The sequence below is a fragment of the Chrysochloris asiatica genome, unplaced genomic scaffold, assembly GCF_000296735.1.
Source record: "Chrysochloris asiatica unplaced genomic scaffold, ChrAsi1.0 scaffold00087, whole genome shotgun sequence".
Classification (NCBI taxonomy): Eukaryota; Metazoa; Chordata; class Mammalia; order Afrosoricida; family Chrysochloridae; genus Chrysochloris; species Chrysochloris asiatica.
In genome coordinates, this window is record NW_006408605.1 from 5,917,488 (window position 1) to 5,933,434 (window position 15,947).

At 42.2% G+C, this 15,947-nt stretch overlaps 1 protein-coding gene across 1 annotated transcript in view; it reads right to left on the reverse strand.

Annotated features, from left to right (window-relative positions):
• KLHL3 (kelch-like family member 3) overlaps positions 1–15,947 on the reverse strand; it is a 192,245-nt gene that overhangs the window by 93,339 nt on the left and 82,959 nt on the right. The window contains exon 5 of the mRNA XM_006866102.1: positions 3,216–3,378. Coding sequence (XP_006866164.1) covers positions 3,216–3,378 — 163 coding nt within the window. The remainder of the gene's footprint in view (positions 1–3,215; positions 3,379–15,947) is intronic.

Consider the following 15,947-nt stretch of genomic DNA (forward strand, 5'->3'; position numbering starts at 1 on the left):
AGAATGTGCCCTTTGGAGATGTAAATCATTATATATGTCTGAGTGTATTTTTTTGGTTTGTTGTTTTCTTAAAAAAGCTAAAGTGGATAGAGAGAAATACTGCAAACTGATGGTACATGGAGGGGATTATAATCATTGTAATAAAACAAGGTATATGATTTGTGGAATGTAAAACTGATGATCTGCCCTGTAAACTTTCACTCAATCCACAATAAAAACCTTAATAAAAAAAAAAGAAGCAACAATGGCCAAGAACACCAGGTTCCATCTCAAATCAGGGGTGTGAGACAAAGAAAACAAAGCAATCGGGCATCACTGGGTGAGTAGGAACACTTTTTTTTTCCCTTCCTTCTCTACACAGTCTTACTCTCATGATGCTACTTCTAATGCCCTTTATCATGTTCTTATTAACAACATTATGTTGTTGTTAAGTGCTGTTGAGTCGGTTCTGACTCATAGTAACTCTATATAGAGTTTCTAAGAAGCAGCTGGTGGGTTTGAACTGCCAACCCTGTGATTAGCAGTCCAGTACTTAACTTAAATTGCCACACCAGGACTCTTACCACCTTAAATATATGACCTCGCTGTAGTACACAGCCGAGGACTGCCAGCCAGAAGAGGGCTACAAGCTCTTGAGAAAGTTTGCACTAAGCCTGAACGTCACACTCAAGTGGGAGGACCCTCCCAAGTCATGGAACCTCCTAACAGGGAAGAGAAAAAGACACCCACCTCTTGCTGTCCCCTCCCTAAAGATGACTAAACACGCTGTGTCTAGCAGAGACAGTTGGATGTCTGTCTACATTGTCTGGTTGTTGGGATTTGGGAACTGCATGGCACAGACTTCCAAAAGAAAATGCCAACTCTAACCGCCTACACTCCTAAGACACTGATTCACAGGGCTGCACTATGTCCAAACTTGACCTGGAAACAGTAGAATATAGTAATTATAAACACTGGCTCTGGAGTCAACACTGTCTGGATTTCAATCCTGCCTCTGTCTCCAATACCTATGTGATGTTAGCAAATTACTGAACCTCCTGCGCTTTAGTATCCTTGGCTATTGTGTGTACTGAATGAGATGATGCACATAAATTGCTTAGTACATGTTGGTGTGACCCAACATAAGGGCTCAATAAATGCTAGCTAAAAATAATTCACCAGGATGCACGTGTGCAACACACAGACCCACACTGTTGGCAGAACCCAGTCACTGTGACAACATTCAGACCAGGAAGTTCCAACAGCATCCTCCCCACTCTCCCACAAATGGGTTTTATCATCAAATTAGTGAGAGGAAACAGATCTCGAAAGTGGAGGAAAGCCAGGCCAGACAACCCATGAACCTCTGTTAAAAGTTGGGATTCAGCACACTCCCTAAATCTCCAATGATCATGTCAGCCAACTACAAAGGATGAGTGAGTGACGGGTATGTGTACATGCATGCATACACCATGTAGAAAGGGAGATGAGGAAGAAAAGAGACAGTGAAGTCCAGGCCTCTAAGCACTCTCCCTTGGCCACTGCACCGGAGAGTGTTTACACTCTGACCTGGGCCTTGGCCAAGCTCTAGGCTCCTATTGAAGACTGAGCACATCCTTCAAGAAAGTAGCTAAAGGCAGGGCTGGAGAGTGCTCCCCACAGAAAGAAAAAGGGATCCCTGACAAAAGGTCAAAAGAGGTTAAGGACTATGCAGGGAAAGGGGTACAAGAGGGACAGCATAGAAAGGAGGAGAGAAACAAGAAGGTCAGGAAAATCAGCTAAGAGCCAGAAAGAGAGCTAGCACAGTTCAGGAACAGGTTACTGGGGAGTGCTCTTCACAGAAATCATCATCATCAAGAGCATATTCACAATTAGTTCCATTTGTGGCCTCAGAAATAGACCAGTGAGAAATGAGAGTCTGTGCAGGCTCCCAGGTCAAGGGCTTGGTCAGAGAACAAAGGGATACCAAAACACAGAGCAAATTCTTCTAGCCTGGTGGATTAAGAGGCTAACAGCACAGAGAGCTGACAGGTGGGCAGTCAGCAGGCCCTCAGCTAATTCCCAGATACTGGCTAGACAGACAGGAGACACAGAACCAAAGAGCAGGCATGACAGGGGGTAGGGGGAAATTCTTTATTGCAAGGGAAGAAGGTGACCATGATTGAATCTATCGATGAAAATGACCAGGCCTCTTCCTTGGGTCATTCGTGACGTTCATCATGAAGCTAAAATAAACAGCAATGAAGATTTCTTTCCAGCTAATGTGGTTGACTGAACATTCACATTCATCTTCACTCCCCTCAAAACCCCATTGAAATAACCAGATGGCAAGCTCCGAGGATGGAGGGGGTTCTTTAAGAAAAATAAAATGCAATCAACATATTATCTGATATATGTTGCCATTTGTATCTGGTGACAATAATTAGTGACAGAGACACATGCTATGCAAAAGAAAAAGGCAATCATTGACTTTTCTGATTAAAAAACATCTGTAATTATAATACATGACTAAGTTCAGTTATGGAAATGATATTAGGAGAATAAATAGAAGGGAAGAGTATATATGTGTAAGGGAATGCTATAAAAGCTCAATCCTATTTTTCCATTAGAGTTCAACAGATAATATCTAAAAGTAATAAGTCAAAACACAGCAATATAAACATAGTATTTAGATATATAGAGGTAAATAACTTACAGCTGTAAACAGCAGCCAGCTGTTGGCTGAATATATCTTTTTTTTTTTTTTTTTAGGTTAAATTCTGGACCCTGCATTTTAATTCTTTCAGAACTGAAAGTGGTTCTGAATAGCAAGATTTGGTGTTATGAGGTAGAGTGGGAGACTCTTGTTTTTCATTATAAGACTCACAATAGTATTTGAACTTTAAAATTATGTTCATAGAACACATTGATCAAAATAAAACCTTTTCTTAAACAACATCAGTCAAAAGATTCATTTCAAGATATAGTTCAAATTAGCCTTCCCCACCAGGTCTTCTCAAATCTCCTTCTTCTTGTGAAATTACTGTCTGTTCAATCCATCTGGCAATTAATCACACTCCATTTGTCAATGAGCTAATCATTTCTATTGTTAATTATCTTTCCACCTGTGTCTTTTCTCCTTAGCTAAATTATAACTGTTTCAGAGACGACTTTTCGTAATCTTTGAGAGGTCCACAGCAGACCAGGTTATTAAATCCACCAGCCTGGAGGAGACTCAGCAGCCCGGTTCCCATTACCTGCATAGGCATTGGCTTGCTGCAGAAGGTCAGTGCAGGTGTGGACATCTGCAAAGGCACGGATACCCAGGCAGTTGGTGGGATGCAACTGAGACTGCAGGAAGTCACAGCAGTTCTGCCGAACGTCCATGAGCTGCAGCAAGCTGGCTGCCGGGAGCAGAACCTGGAGGAGAAGGCATTAACATTCTGAGATATCTGCTCCCACTGGCAAGATTCATCTCCATAAAGCACTCTTCCAATCATATTACTCCTATGCTCAAGATAGTCCCATAGGCCTCCACTAACTGTCCATTTAAGTCCAAACTTCCCAGCTGGTCTTCAGAGCAGCCCTAGTTTACCTACCAGCCTTATTGCCACTGCTTGCCATTTCATGGGCGTTTTCATGACCTTTGGGACATATATTACCCATCAACATTTTCAGCCTCTCAGGTTTCCTGAGACTCTGTCATCACAGTTGTAGTGCGTGCTACTGCCTGACAGGGACGTGCATAACTGTATGAAGATCTGTATGAATCTGAAGAAAATAGGTTTCAACTCACCAATCCTACCACCAGAGTTCACTTGAGACATATGTGTCCCATATAATTCTATCAAAATCCATATTATCTCAAAAAAAATTAATGCAATTTCCCCCCCTTGAATTCAGCATGCCATTACTGAAAACATGATATAAACAAAGCTTTCAAAGCAAAAATAATCCAGTCAAGAAAGGGTTAAATTGAGCACGAACACTGGTGGATTTTTTTTTTGTATCACCCTACAGCCTTCAGCAGGAGCTTTTTTTTAGCATAGTGGTTACCTCAAGGTCAGCAGTTCGAAACTACCAGTCGTTTCATAGGAGAAAGATGAGGCTTTCTGCTCCTGTAAAGATTTACAGCCTCAGAAACCCTACGCAGGGTCCCTATGAGTCAGCACATATCCACCACCATCCACCACAGCCTTCTTCAATGCTTCTCAATCTTTCCTGTGCCTATGAATCTCCTGGGGTCCTTATTGAAAGGCAGACTCTTGATTCATTGGGTCTAGGGTGGGATCTGAGATTCTGCTTTTCTAACCAGCGGGATTCCAGGTGATGCTTGCAGCTGCTCCACCACAAACCACACACACTTTGAGTCACAAAGCATTGGTTCTCAAACCTGCCTGCACATTGGAATCACCTCAAGAGTTTTTAAAATGTTGATGCCTGGGTCTCGCCCCCCAGAAATTCCAATTTAATAAGTATAGGGTGTGGCCTGAGCACTGTGATTTATTTATTTATTTATTTATTTATTTATTTATTTATTTATTTATTTATTTATTCTTTCTCCACGGGCTTTGAGAACCTTTGCCTTTAGTGTACTCTCCTCACTCAGAAAGATAAACTGTTCATAGCTCGGTCTGCACATCTGTGTCAGACACTGGTCTTGGCTTTGGAACTCATTGGATAACCCAGATCCCCTCCCTCCATAAGGGGAGCTCATAGAATACTAGAACAAAAGACCCACTCTCAAATCCCTCAAACTTCAGTCACATGTTATTCTCCCATACAGCAGATAAAAAAAATAAATAACACCTTTGGACACATTCTCAGAGTAAGGAGAGCTGAGTTTTATTTTTAAAGGTCACAGGCACTTGAGTATTTATATTTTATTCTAGAAGACAGAAATAGTTCTTTCTCAGGTGTATGTGCATGTGTTTTCCTAAGAGCCAGAGAAGACTGGCTTGAGCAGGCCAACTGGGGTGGCTCCAAAAGCCAACCCTATTGAGTTTCTTTGTGGGATCTTCCACTACTCCTGAAGTTGACCCTCTGGATCAAAAATAAGACAACAAGGTCAAAGTCTTTCACACTAGCTCCCCTTTGTAGAAGTGGCAGCGTTTGAGGGTAATGGCCAAAAAGAATTTTAGAAAAACATCACAGAGCAGAACAGTTTGATTTGAGGCTGCTGTAGTTTGGGGCCCCAGCATCCATTTCACCCTAAAACAGTTCCCATGTCTGGTATCTTTGCTCTCAGCTGCTCCCCTGGGTTTCAGAGAAAGCAATTCTGCCAGCCAGACTCCAGCTGTTCCCACAAAGAGTGGCCTGCCCAGGAAGATATTGACTGTGGATGCATTTGTTTTCTTGACAAAAACAAAAGTCTTTTTTTTAGGTTAAATTCTGGACCCTGAACTACTTCCAAAACAGCTGTGTTTCTGGCTCTGCCTCTCATTACCTCTATATGCTGCTGCTCTGACCAAAAACTGTTCACTGACCATCCTTGGGCCTGTCCCTCCACTAGGGTAACCACCCAGGACTGACGAGCAATGCCTCAGGGCTTTCAGTTCTTAAACTGGATGGTTGGTCACCCCTCATTTTTTCTGCCAACACTCCCACCATTCAGAGTTTCCACTATCAGTGGTCATGTGTGTTAAGTGCCATCGAGTTGGTTCCGACTCATAGCGACCCTGTATAGGGTTTCCGAAGAGTGACTGATGGGTTTGAACCACCAACTTTGCAGTTCAAATGGATCTTGAGGTCCAGAGTTTATCCTACAGTACCACACCAGGACTCTGATCAGTGGTCAAACTCCCCAGCTAACCCTTTTCTCAACAAGGAAAACCCTTCTCACCTATAAACTTAAACTTCTCCTTCACAGCATCTGAGCTCTAGAAAACATGCTCCGGGTGTGGCACTGTAGGATCAGCATTGGACTGTGTACTGCAAGATCAGCAGTTCAAACCCACCAACTGCTCCTTGGAAACCCTATATAAGGTCGTTATGAGTCGGCACTGACTGGACAGCACTTAACAACAACAATTCCCTCCCCCTTCACCCTCCCTCCATGCCTCTACATCCCTAGCAGGACAGCAATAAATTAGCATCATATCCTTTGTGTTTTTTAAATCACTGTTTCATTCCTGAGAAAGAAAAAAGGTAAAAATCATCTTTTCCTGAGATATTTAGACCACAGATCTTACCATCATAGCTCTCTCCCCACTAGGCCGCCAGCATCTCTACTAAGCAGTCATAAATTGGGAAAGTCAATTAACTTGTGTGCTTGCTCAGCCTGGACCAGCAGATTTCAGGACCAGATATGTCTCTGCCAGCTAGCTAAGTGGAGAGCCATTAACCACTCCTGTTGAATACATAAGAGGAATGAAAAGCTGTGTGCCAAGGCCCCAAATGACCTCCCTGGCATCTCTCTGATCAGCAACAGCTATAATGCTCTGAGTTATGCCATAGGTTGGTCAACCATCCAGTTTGCCTGGGATTGTCCTAGTCCCGAGGGAACCCTTAGTCTCAGCAAACACCCTAAAGAAATCCTGAGGGACAGGAAATTAACAAATGTTGTCCAGGACACGCCTTTCTTAGAGGTGTGGTGAGTCCCAAAAGGGCTAGATGGGAGAACAGTCAGGGATGGGACAGCAGCCCTTTAACCCCACAAGATTTCTGAGAGTCCCACTGCCCCTAATTGCATTCCCAACCAAGTCAAGAAGAGTTCATGTCAGAGACACATACTCCCTTTCCCTTTCTCAGCATGCGTTTGGTGCTTCAATCTTCAAGCTCGTGACAATTAGCCAAATAAATGAAATATTTCCTGAACACACTCCTTAAACTATGCTTTCAGTTTTTTAAAATCTCCTAGCATAGGGTTGCCCACATAGCTATCAACCTCCCTACTGTTCATAAAACCCACTAAGTAGGCAAAAATTATAAGGCTTTCCGTCTCTCCATACGCCCTATCCTCCCACTCTCCAAAATCCTGTTTGGGTCCACTCCTGCCTAAAAGCATTTCCAAACTTCTTAAAATGAAGGTGGGCGGGGGGGCGGTTGCTATGGGTTGCTCTAATTGTTCCTTCCCTGTCTTTGATCTTGCACTGTGATTGGCTGTGAGTCTAAGACCCTTTTCTTCCCACTATTTTGCTTCATACTGGAAGGTAGGAAGAAAAGTAAGGAAGTAAAAATGCCTAGGCGAGTTGGTGGGGGGGTGCGTGCAGCGGCGGTTGGGGGGAGATTTGAAGGCTGGATGATAGATATATCACAGCTCAAACTCTGGGTCTCAGGGACAAACTGAGGCTCAGTTTAATGGGGTTCTGCGATCTGAGCCTGACAACAAAAGTCTATCCTCAGAAGCTCTGAAAGAAGAGACCAAAACAACCTTGGGGTAATTATCTTAGTTCTCTCTCCCAACACCAACAAGGGCTTTGAGAGGATTTCCTCTTCTCTAATCTTACTTGAAACTCCACTCCCTCAAAGGGCAGCAGTAGCAAGATGACAAGCAGGAGGTCAAGCCCAGGTTCTCAGCTTTGAATTAAGCCTGTCCTGGTGGACCATAAAGCAATACTACTCATTCCTGGAGGGGACAAGCTGATCCCATACACAGAGTGAAGACTGCCCTAAGGCATTGAGCCTGCCTTTTGCAGCCTCCACATTATAGTCCTTAGAAAGCCACAGAGGCCCTGGAATGACCTTCAGCAAAGAGTTTATAGGTTTCCCTCCAGCTTGTAAATGGCCTCTTTTTGTGAACAGACTGGCCTTGTTTTCTCTTTCCCTTGGATAACATGAAAACACAGTAGAGGATATCCCGTCACAGAGTGTGTTTCCTTTAGCAAAAACAAAAGGAAATGCCCTGCCTCCGAGAGCACCTACTTCTGGAATTTCAAGGAGGCAGGGCCATGCACAGAGGATGGCATGGCCAGAGGCTGGGAAACGGGCTGTCCAGGCCCTCAATCCCAGCCACTCAGTCAACACTGGGCCTTGGGCCTGGCACAGAAAAAGGCACTAAGTAACAATCTGTTGAAAGAAAAGGAGAAAGGTGTGTAGATGAATAGGAGAGTTGTCAGCACAGCATTGCGACTAAAAGTGTGAACTTAAAACTCTGACATCAACACTCACTAGCCATGACTTAACCACTCTGTGCCTCTGTTTCTTCATCAGTAACAGGAGCACAGCGATGGTTCTGCCTTAAAGATTTGTGATGAGGATGAATTGGAGTAATGTACTTAAGGCAGCTGATACGGGTCTTGGCACAGAAAGAGCACTAACTATCAATTGTCAGCTGAAGCAAAAATTTTGATCATTTACTCCACAAGAAACTAGAGTTCACCAAAACCACAGAGCACAATGAGTCACAGAGTGTCCTATCACTTACTACCCATGTGACAGGTTTAGTTTATAGTGACCGTTAACTGTCAGCTACGAGGGGACTTCAAAAAGTTCATGGAAAAGTGGAATTAAAAGATAATGGAATCTGTTCAACATTGAGATGCCCCCTCACAAGAGTCACCACCATGGAAGGACAATTCATGATCTTCACAAGTTATATGTGGCTAGGAAGAAGTTACACATGCAGTTCCACAGACCATGTAACCAAGCCCAAAGTTTCTAACCCTGCCGTTAAAGGCTTTTATGAAAGTCCAGGGCCTACATGCTCATCTTCTCATTGCATCAAAGCCTCAGCAAATACTGTTTTTGTAGATGACTTATGAGCACCGCCTTAGCAGATAAAGAGAGTGTAAAGAGGAATACACATTTTGATCCAAACTCTTCTTCACATTCTTTTTTGTCTTATTTTCCCCTCAAAGTCACCCATGACCCTTTAAAGTGAGAAATGCAAAGGAAAAAGAATGGTTGGTTGCAGAAGTAATGGTATCAACCATCCCTCCCACAACACTGTCTACAACTGACTTTGATAATCCATTGCCATGACCACCATACTCACAATTAAGGGGTTTATTAGGGATGTTAACAAGTTATAAAGCAGGATCGGAAATGCTCAGAACACAGTTTTTTTTATCAAGACAGCCTCTTCTCAGCTGTGCTCACAGGCAGGCCTCTTTCTGGCCATTAGCCTGGCCTCTGCCCTAGCAATGTTATAAAGCTGTTTTCGGGCTGCTGAGAAATGCCCAAAGGACACGTCATTCTGTTATAAGCCTCAGTCCAAAGCACTCCGCTCTAGCTCTGTGGGCCAGCAAACCTATCTCCCAATTAAATGTCTGGAGATACCAGACTCTGCAAACAAGTTCAAAGGCACTCAGCTTTACTTGCTCTATGAGCTGGGAAGCCCATCACTCTGCCTGGTGCTCTGGCTCTTGGTTCGGCTGCTGCTGCTCCTCAACTACGTCTATGGATTCACAGCTTTCTGTCCCTGGGTCAAGGAGGTTCGATGCACAGGGATCTTGGTGTCCAAAGGACATGCTTCACTCTTGGCTCTTCTTTAATAGAATTGAGATTACACCTCCTGCTTCTGAGATGGCTCATTATATACCCATGTTAGTGTTCCAAGTTTTCACAACTGACCCAGATAATAATCACTCACAACTGAAACCATTAGCATCTTCCCCCATCTTCTCTTACCCAAACCCAACAGGGGAAAGTCATTTGGTGGGAGTTTAGAAAGACCATGGCAAACAGAGGACTGGAGAGGAGAGTGAAGCATCCAGCTGATATGAAGTGAGGGGAGATGCACAAGAACACCCATACTTGCAGATACCACCCACTGGACCTGGCTTCAATAGCTGGATGATCAGAACTCAACTAGAGGAAGAAAGAAGAGGTAAAAAAGAGTAATCTGCTACAATTTGATGAACTTGACCTATACTTATGGATATGATAGCTCAAAAGAGGGAACAAATCTTTACAGCGAGGATCATTCCCACACAGGGTTGACAGGGATGGGTAGGCATTGGCTACCCAAAATGGAGGGACTACAAAGGCACGAAGTGACTGGCTTACAAGCTTTCAAGAGGGAGCCTAGTTCCAGAGGGTGCAGGGAAAGGTAGAATCTCCACTGAGTGGTTTCCAACCTGTCTGGATGGGGCTGATGAAAGGAGATGGGGATAAGACTCTTGTGGTTTAATAGTGAATAATTTCTATCAGGACTGATTGTGAGTGTTACAAATATAAAGGTAGACGTTTTGCAACAAAAGGAGGGGAGTGGTTGATCTTGCAGTCCAAGAGTGGAGGACCCTGGAACCATCAACAGAAAAGAGCAGAGCAGAGTGTGGGACCCTATCCAGAGAAGCAGTGACACCAGAGATGGAGGCAGAGATGATAACGTGGAGAGATGGAGCATCTGGGGACCCTGGACTCGGGAAGGGAGAGGGGCTTTGTGCTGATGGCTGGGGGGCAGGCTTGCAGGATGTGCCCTTTGGGTGTTTAAATGGTTGTATATTCCTGAGTGCTTCAGTGTACATCGTACATCCCCCTCACACACACACACACACACACACACAAAAAAAAAAAAAAAACCCCAAGAGGGAATGGAAGCAAATGCTGTTGAATGATGATGCATGGAGGGGATTGTAATCATTGCAATGAAACAAAATACGATAGGATGAGTGTAAAGCTGATATTCTCCCATGTAAACTATCACCCAATTCACAATAAAAACTTAAAAAAAAAAAAAAAGACCATGGCTAGAAGAGACATTAAATAACTCACTGCACCACATTGGTACCCCACACTGACTCTAAGCAATGAACAACATGGCTCCTTGAAGGTTGCATACTGTGTGCATCCCATTGGAAGTCCTATACATGTTGCCCCCTCCTTCAGTACACACACACATTGATAAATACAAGGGTAAGTCAAAAAATATTCCTACATAGCCATAGAAACCTGTATTAAACAAAAATATCAAAACATGAAGCTATTTTTTTTTTTTCATATCCTCCCACCTATAAATTTCTGAAGGGTGGTGTTTCTATCTCTCTAACCCTTCCCCCAAAGTATTCTGTACTTTTTGATTTACACTATACCAAGATGACAGCTTTGGCATCCTCTAGGTACTCAAATGGTGTTCATTTTAAATGTTCTTTTATCTTGAGAGCAAAAAGAAATCTGAAGGGGCAAGATTAGGGTTATGGGGTTATTAGGATAAGATTTCCTAATGAAATTCTCATAGAATAGCTCTTGCTACTCACAAAAAAAAAAAAGTGTCATTATGATGAAAAACAGGTGCAGGTACAATGTTGTAATGGGAAAAAAATCCTTGGTGCAACTTTTCTCACCAATGCTGTTTTCAATTTTCTTAAAACTTCTTCCTAATAAGCGCCTGTAATCATCCTTTGTCCTTGTAAATAATCTATCAGGATTACCCCTTTAGAATCACTAAAAAATATGTGGCATTGTGGGCTAATGCTCTGGACTTCAAGGTTGGTTTGAACTGCAAAGTCAGCGGTGCAAGCTCACCAGCTGCTCCTCAGAAGAAGGCTATTCAGGGTTGCTATTAAAGAGTCAGAATTGACTTGAAGGCACTTAACAGCAACAATATTTTCTGAGCTGATCTTTCTGTCTTGAATGCATCTTTGGACTTGGTTTTTTGTTTTTGTTTTTTTTGAAGGCATCCTAAGAAGACTAAGACAAGTAGTGCATTACTGAGAGAACTTGTCTGCAGCCATCCACTGATCGCAGAGACATGTTGTTTGGAATAAACCAGTGCATGTATGAACTGGAACCATAGTAGCAATATTTTTTTTACTCACTCTCATACAGCACACTCCACAAAGAGCCCACAGACCAGAAGGGGCACATACAGGTAAACAAAGCCTGACCTCTCAGTCTTCCTTCAAGATCTAGCTCAAGTAGACTTTCTGAGTGAGATTTGCCTTGACTATCCTCATCAAGGAAGAAAAGGCCATTCTTGCTTTCTGAGAAGTCCCGTTCTGGTACCTACCACATTTTAGGGTACCTCTTTCCTTAGCCATTTGGCTCCACCTACAGACCATGTGCTTCTCAGGAACAGACTGCCACAATGCTCTCTGTGCTCACTGTTGGCGGGCACAAGGGAGCAGCTCCGAAAATGTGTATTGAATTAACTGATGAATCAACAAGATTAGCCCCAAGATACAGTCTACCACAAGGAAAGAGGAAGGATTGAGTCAGCCTCTTAATCCTATGCTTTCTAAATTATACTTCAACCCTTCACCTGGCTATTTAATGAATCCCTTAAAGGGCTCCTACACAGAGCAATAGCTGGTCCTGGCCCAATCTTCTGTCATTGCCAAGCATCTGGGCACACCTTGAGCAAAAGATTTCACAAATCACTCCCCTTTATGAGAATTCTGAGCCACTTCAAAGCCAAACAGAGTTGGTCTCTGCCTCCCACCCCTTACCAAGGATCCCACTCCCTTCAGTTCCTATGAGCACTGAGGCTACTCATGAAGCTTTCTACTTAAATGTATTCCATCGCCACCTCCCTGTTTCTTCAGTAATAAGAGTCAACACATTGAATGTATACGATGTGTGAGGCACTGCTTTAGGTACAGTAATCCCTTAGATCCTCACAATAACCTTACTATTGCTATTATTATAGTACTATTATCATGTCTAAATTTCAGATGAGGACAATAAGGCAGAGAGATTAAATAACTCATTCAGAATGATGCAGGTAGGAAATGCAGAACCCAGGTTTCAATGCAAGCAATCTAACTTTTTGATGTTGTTGTTGTTAGGTGCAATCGAGTCTCCACTGACTTATAGCAACTCTATGAATAACAGAATGAAACACTGTGCGTTCACGCACCAACCTCACAATCGTCACTACACTTGAGCCCACTGCAGCTGTCACTGTGTCACTCCATCTCATTGGGAGTCTTTCTCTTTTTCTCTGACCCTCCACTTTACGAAGCATGGTGTCCTTCTCCAGGGACTGGTCCCTCCTGATAATATGTCCAAAGTATGAGAGACAAAGTCTCACCATCCTGGATTATAAGGAGCAATTCTGGCTGTACTTCTTCCAAAACAAATTAGTTTGTTCTTTTGGTAGTCCCTGGTACTTTTAATATTCTCCTCCAACACCATAACGCAAATGCATCAATTCTTCTTCTATGGTCTTCCTTATTCGCTGTCCAACTTTCACATGCATACGAGATTATGAGGTTACTAAAAATATCATGACTTGGGTGAGGTGCACCTTAGTCCTCAAACTGACATCTGTACTCATCAACACTTGAAAGAGGTCTCCTGCAACACATTTGCCTAGTGCAATATGCCATTTGATTTCTTGACTGCTGCTTCCATGAGAGTTCATAGTGGATCCAAGAAAAATGAAGTCTTTGACAGCTTCAATCCTTTCTCCATTTATCATGATGTTATTTATTGGTCCGTGGTAAGCATTTTTTTTTTCTTTACATTGAGGTGCAATCCATACTGAAGGCTGTGGTCTTTAATATTCATCAGTAAGTACTTTAAGTCCTCTTCACTTTCAGCAAGCAAGGTTGTATCACCTGCATATCACAGGTTGTTAATGAGTATTCCTCCAATCCTGATGCCACATTTTTCTTCATATAATACAGCTTCTTGGATTATTTGCTCATCATAGAAATTGAATAAGTATGGTGAAAGAATACAACTCTGGCGCACACCTTTCCTAATTTGAAACCATTCATTGTTCTCTTGTTTGTTTGAACAACTGCCTCCCGGTCTATGTACAGGTTCTTTGTGAGTATAATTAAGTGTTCTGGAATACTCATTCTCCCCAATGTTGTCCATAAATTGTCATGATCCACAAAATCAAAAGTCTTTGAGTAGTCAATAAAGCCTAAATAAACATCTTTCTGGTATTCTCTGCCTTCAGCCAAGATTCATCTGATGTTAGCAATGATATCCCTCATTACACATCCTTGTCTGAATCTGGCTTGATCCTCTGGGTAGCTCCTTGTCAATGTACTGTTGCAGTCATTTTTAAATTATTTTTAGCAAAAATTTACTTACATGTGATATAAATGATATTGTCCAATGATTTCCGCATTCCATTGGGTTACCTCTCTTTGGAATGGGCACAAAGATGCATCTCTTCCAAACAGTTGGCCAGGTAGCTGTTTTCCAAATTTCTTAGCACAGATGACTGAGTGCCTTCAGTGTTGTATCAGTTTGTTGAAAATTTTCAATTTGCATTCCATCAATTCTTGGGGCCTTTTTCTTTTCCAATGCTTTCAGTGCAATTTAGGCTTCTTCCTTCAGTACCATTGGCTCTTGATCATATGCTACCTCTTGAAATGACTGATCATCGACCCATTTCCTTTTGGTACAGTGACTGTATATTCCTTCCATCTTCATTTGATGCTTTCTGCATCATTCAATATTTTGCCCATTGTTGTTGTTGTTAAGTGCCGTCGACCTTATAGGGTTTCCAAGCAACCCTATATAGGGTTTCCAAGAAGTAGCTAGTGAGCTTGAACTGCCAACCTAGCAGTTCAAACCGACTTTGCAGTCCAGCGCATTAGCCCACAGCACCACACCATAGAATCCTTCAATATTGTAAGTTAAGACTGAATTTTTTTCTTCACTTCCCTCAGCTTGAGAAACACTGAACATGTTCTTCCCTTTTGGTTTTCTAACTCCAGGTCTTTGCACATTTTGTTATAATATTTGACTTTGTCTCCTCAGGTTGTCCTTTGAAATGTTCTGTTCAGATCTTGTACCTCCTTATTTCTTCCTTTACATTAGTATCTTTACATTGGAGAGCAAGTTGCAGAGTCTCTTTTGCCATCCATTTTGGTCTTTTCCTTTGTTCTTGTCTTCTTAGTGACCTTTTGCTTTCTTTTTGTATGATGTTATTGATATCATCTACAACTCTTCTGGTCTTTGGTCATTAGTGTTTCACTCATCAAATGTGTTCTTGAAATGATCTCTAAATTCAGGTGTTGTTGTTGTTGTTGTGCCATCGAGTCGATTCCAACCCAGAGCGACCCTGTATAGGGTTTCCAAGGAGCAGCTGGTGAGCTTGAACTCCGACCTTGCAGTTGAAACAGCGTTGCAGTCTGGTGCATTAACCCACAGCGCTACACAGGTGGGATATGCTCAAAGTCATATTTTGGCTTTCGTGGATTTGTTTTACTTTTCTTCAGCTTCAGCTTCAACTTGCATGTGAGCAATTGATGGTCTATTCCAGTCTTCCCCTGGACTTGTTTTGACAGATGATATGGAGCTTTTCCACCATCTCTTTCCCCAGTTGTAGTCAATTTGATTTCTGTGTATTCCATCTGGTGAGGTCTATGTGTATAGTCATCTTTCTATGTTGTTTTAAAAAGGTATTTACAATGAAGAAGTCATTGGTCTTGCAAAATTCTATTATGCAATCTCCAGCATTGTTTCTATCACCATGGTCATATTTTCCAATGACTGATCCTTCCTCTTTGTTTCCAACCTTAACATTCTAATCACCAGTAATTATCAATACATCTTAAACATGTTTGATGAATTTCAGACTGAAGAAATTGGTAAAATTATTCAATTTCATCATCATTGGCTATAGCGGCTGGTACGTAAATTTGCATAATAGTGGCATTAACTGGTCTTCCTTCTTATTGTTGTTGTTGTTGTTTAGTACTGTTGAGTTAGTTCAGACTCATGGCAACACTATATAGGGTTTCTGAGGAGCAGCTGGTGGGTTTGAACTGCTGACCTTGGATATTATCCTATTACAGACAGCACTGTACTTTAAGACAGATCTTGAAATGTTCTTTTTGATGTTGAATACAATACCATTCTTCTTCAATTTGTCATTCCTAACATAGTAAACCATGTCATCGTCAGATTCAAAATGACCAATACCAGCCCATTTCAGCTCACTAATGCATAAAATATCTAATGTGTTCCATTTCATTTTTGACAACTTCTAATTTTCCTAGGTTCATACTTCTTACATTCCATGTACTGATTTTTAATGGATGTTTACAGATATTTTTCCTCATTTTGAGTTGTGCCTTATCAGCCAATGAAGGTCCCAGAAGCCTTACTCCTTTTGTGTCATCACGGGCAACTGTACTTTG